The sequence below is a fragment of the Gavialis gangeticus genome, unplaced genomic scaffold (assembly GCF_001723915.1).
Source record: "Gavialis gangeticus isolate Ggan-Ray unplaced genomic scaffold, GavGan_comp1, whole genome shotgun sequence".
Classification (NCBI taxonomy): Eukaryota; Metazoa; Chordata; order Crocodylia; family Gavialidae; genus Gavialis; species Gavialis gangeticus.
Window position 1 is genome coordinate 37,428,290 of NW_017729000.1, and position 2,446 is coordinate 37,430,735.

Below are 2,446 nucleotides of genomic sequence, written 5' to 3' on the forward strand. Positions count from 1 at the left end.
TTGGGGGGGGGGCGGTTATATGAAAGAAAATATAGTACTTAACTCTCTGACTCACCAGACAAATCTAATTTTTTTAGTTTTAAATATGAAATGATATTTTAGGGTGACTTGAAGTTTGTGTGATTTTTTTTAAAGTATAGATAGAGAATTGAGGTCATTTGGCTATTTGAAAAAATGAATTTAGTCTGTTTAGCAGTCATCAGTAACCAATATGGTGCATTTTATTTCTTTTTTTCTTTTTTCCCCCTAGGGTGGTGGCAGAGAGTGACTTTTTACACACTCTCCTAAGCAAGGCAACAGCATCAAAAGGAGACAGTGGCGGGCAAGGTAAAGTAGACACTGCAGGTGCAAGTGAAAAAAATCTCTGGGTTTTAAATTAGTATCCACACTTAAGTTGTTTGTTTTGCTAGATGCCCTGTGAAGCTGACTGTGTTGAAGTCTTTGTGTGGGAATTAGTTTCATCATTTGTGGTTTATGGCATCTGTTTTGGCTTGGGAAAATGGGGAAGGTGAGAAAAGTTCTCTAGAATGAAGAAAAAAGGTGCTTATGTCAAAGAAAATCCAAAATAAGTAACTTATACAGTCTTGCACTACATTTTTCTAAAGGTCTGTGGGTAACTGTGAAAATGCTTGTTGGAGACATGAGTCAGATTAGGAAAGACTATCCTCACCTTGTTGACAGGACTACAGTTGTTGCTAGAAAGCTGGGATTTCCTGAAATAATAATGCCAGGTAGGAGATGATATTTTGTTTTACTTTAATAAGTGTTTTCAACAATTAGATTATAGAAATAGATTTTTTTTCATGTAGTTATTGTTATTGACGCTGAAGTCAAGGAGAAAATGTATCAGTGTAAGGTTTGAAGCTCATTTATAATTGACTTGGAGATGCATATTTATTCTCAGGGTCAGACGTTTACCTGAGACCGTGAAATATAAATATTTAGAAAATATAAAGTATAATTATTTTAATGTTTTAGCCTTAAATCAAGGTGAAGTAATATGTTTCTCTTGAACTGTTCTCTTGGCCACTGTGTTAATGAGGATTTACTTTTAAACTTGAATTGATAATTATTTCACTTCTATAGTAGTTTTGAGCAATTTACTACATGTGAAGTCCCTCTACATTGAACATAGATTTACAGTCAGATTCCTGTTGTTTAAAGTGACTGTTTTAAATGCTACCTTCAGAGTTTTCCACTTGGCCTTTGACACGTGGTTTTGGTAACATCTGATTAATTCACCTGAGGAAAAGAAGAAGGTAAAATGCCTGCATCTTAGAATTCTGAGTCTATTGTGGGAGGTGAAAAAATCCAGAAGCTTGTTTAGCAAATTCACCAAGAATATCTGATCTTTACCTCACCATAAGGTGTCACTACAGGATGAGAATTAGAGGAGTTCATTTTTAGGAAATGTATTTGGCCAGTTCCACATAACACCACAAAATCTGAGCAGATAGAAATAGTAAACGGAAAATTTCAATTAGTTTTATCTGAAATTAACTTTTTAAATACGGTTCAGTACAGTAAGATAAGTATGCAATAACAATTATTATCTAAATTTAGTGAAGCTTGTTTTTTCCCCCTTAATTTTTGTAGTGTTTTATTCTGAGTGATAATATTAGCATTTCTGTTATAGGGGATATAAGAAATGACATTTACATTACATTGTTATATGGAGATTTTGATAAGTACAATAAAACAACACAGAGAAATGTGGAAGTGATCATGAGTGTCTGTGATGAAGAAGGAAAAGTGATGCCAGTAAGTTTTTCTGGGTTCCCATCTCTGGTATTCATGTACTTGTGTAATGTACATTTGAAAGTAAGCCTTAGACTTGACTTGAATCTCATACGTCATAACCTGAAGCTCCCTCACTTCTTTTGATTTGTTTTTTTCCCTTATGATGCTAGAACTGATATGTATTAAATAAATCCCTGTTATTAATTTGCATAATCCCACACAACACACAGAATTGGGAAAAATACTAACTGACCTTTTTAGTTCTGACTAGTAAATAACCAGATGAGCTGTTATTACTGAAATGGTTCCCCTTTCACCCCAGGGACTTCCTCATGGGGATTTCTGGAAGAGTAACATAATTGTTGTGTTATAAAAGAGATTGAACTTTTAACTTTTTATAATAAGCCTACATGGCTCTGTAAGTGGCACGGGCTCACAAGGCAGGGGTATGTGGGGAGTAGATCATGGCTCTGCCTCAGGCCCCAGCCCCAGGCTGCTACTTCTCCAAGATCCTAGATCCAGCCCTGGATGCAACTTCCTGGTTGTCTGCAGCCCCATCCCATCCCGCCCCCATCCTCATCCAGTGTGCCTGTCTGCGTGCTCTGTCTGCAAAGGTCCCAGCCAATCTTCATGTGGCCCAGCCCCAGTTCTGAGATCTCAGCCCTGGCCCCGCCCACCCGCTCACCCCGCTCCCGATGCCCCTCCC

General features: G+C 37.3%; 1 protein-coding gene across 1 annotated transcript in view; it reads left to right on the forward strand.

The window, feature by feature from the left end:
* The window catches only part of DOCK2 (dedicator of cytokinesis 2), an 849,953-nt gene that overhangs the window by 85,029 nt on the left and 762,478 nt on the right, over positions 1–2,446 (forward strand). Inside the window, exons 12-14 of the mRNA XM_019506524.1 lie at positions 251–327; positions 606–731; positions 1,637–1,761. Of these exons, the coding sequence (XP_019362069.1) occupies positions 251–327; positions 606–731; positions 1,637–1,761 (328 nt within the window). The remainder of the gene's footprint in view (positions 1–250; positions 328–605; positions 732–1,636; positions 1,762–2,446) is intronic.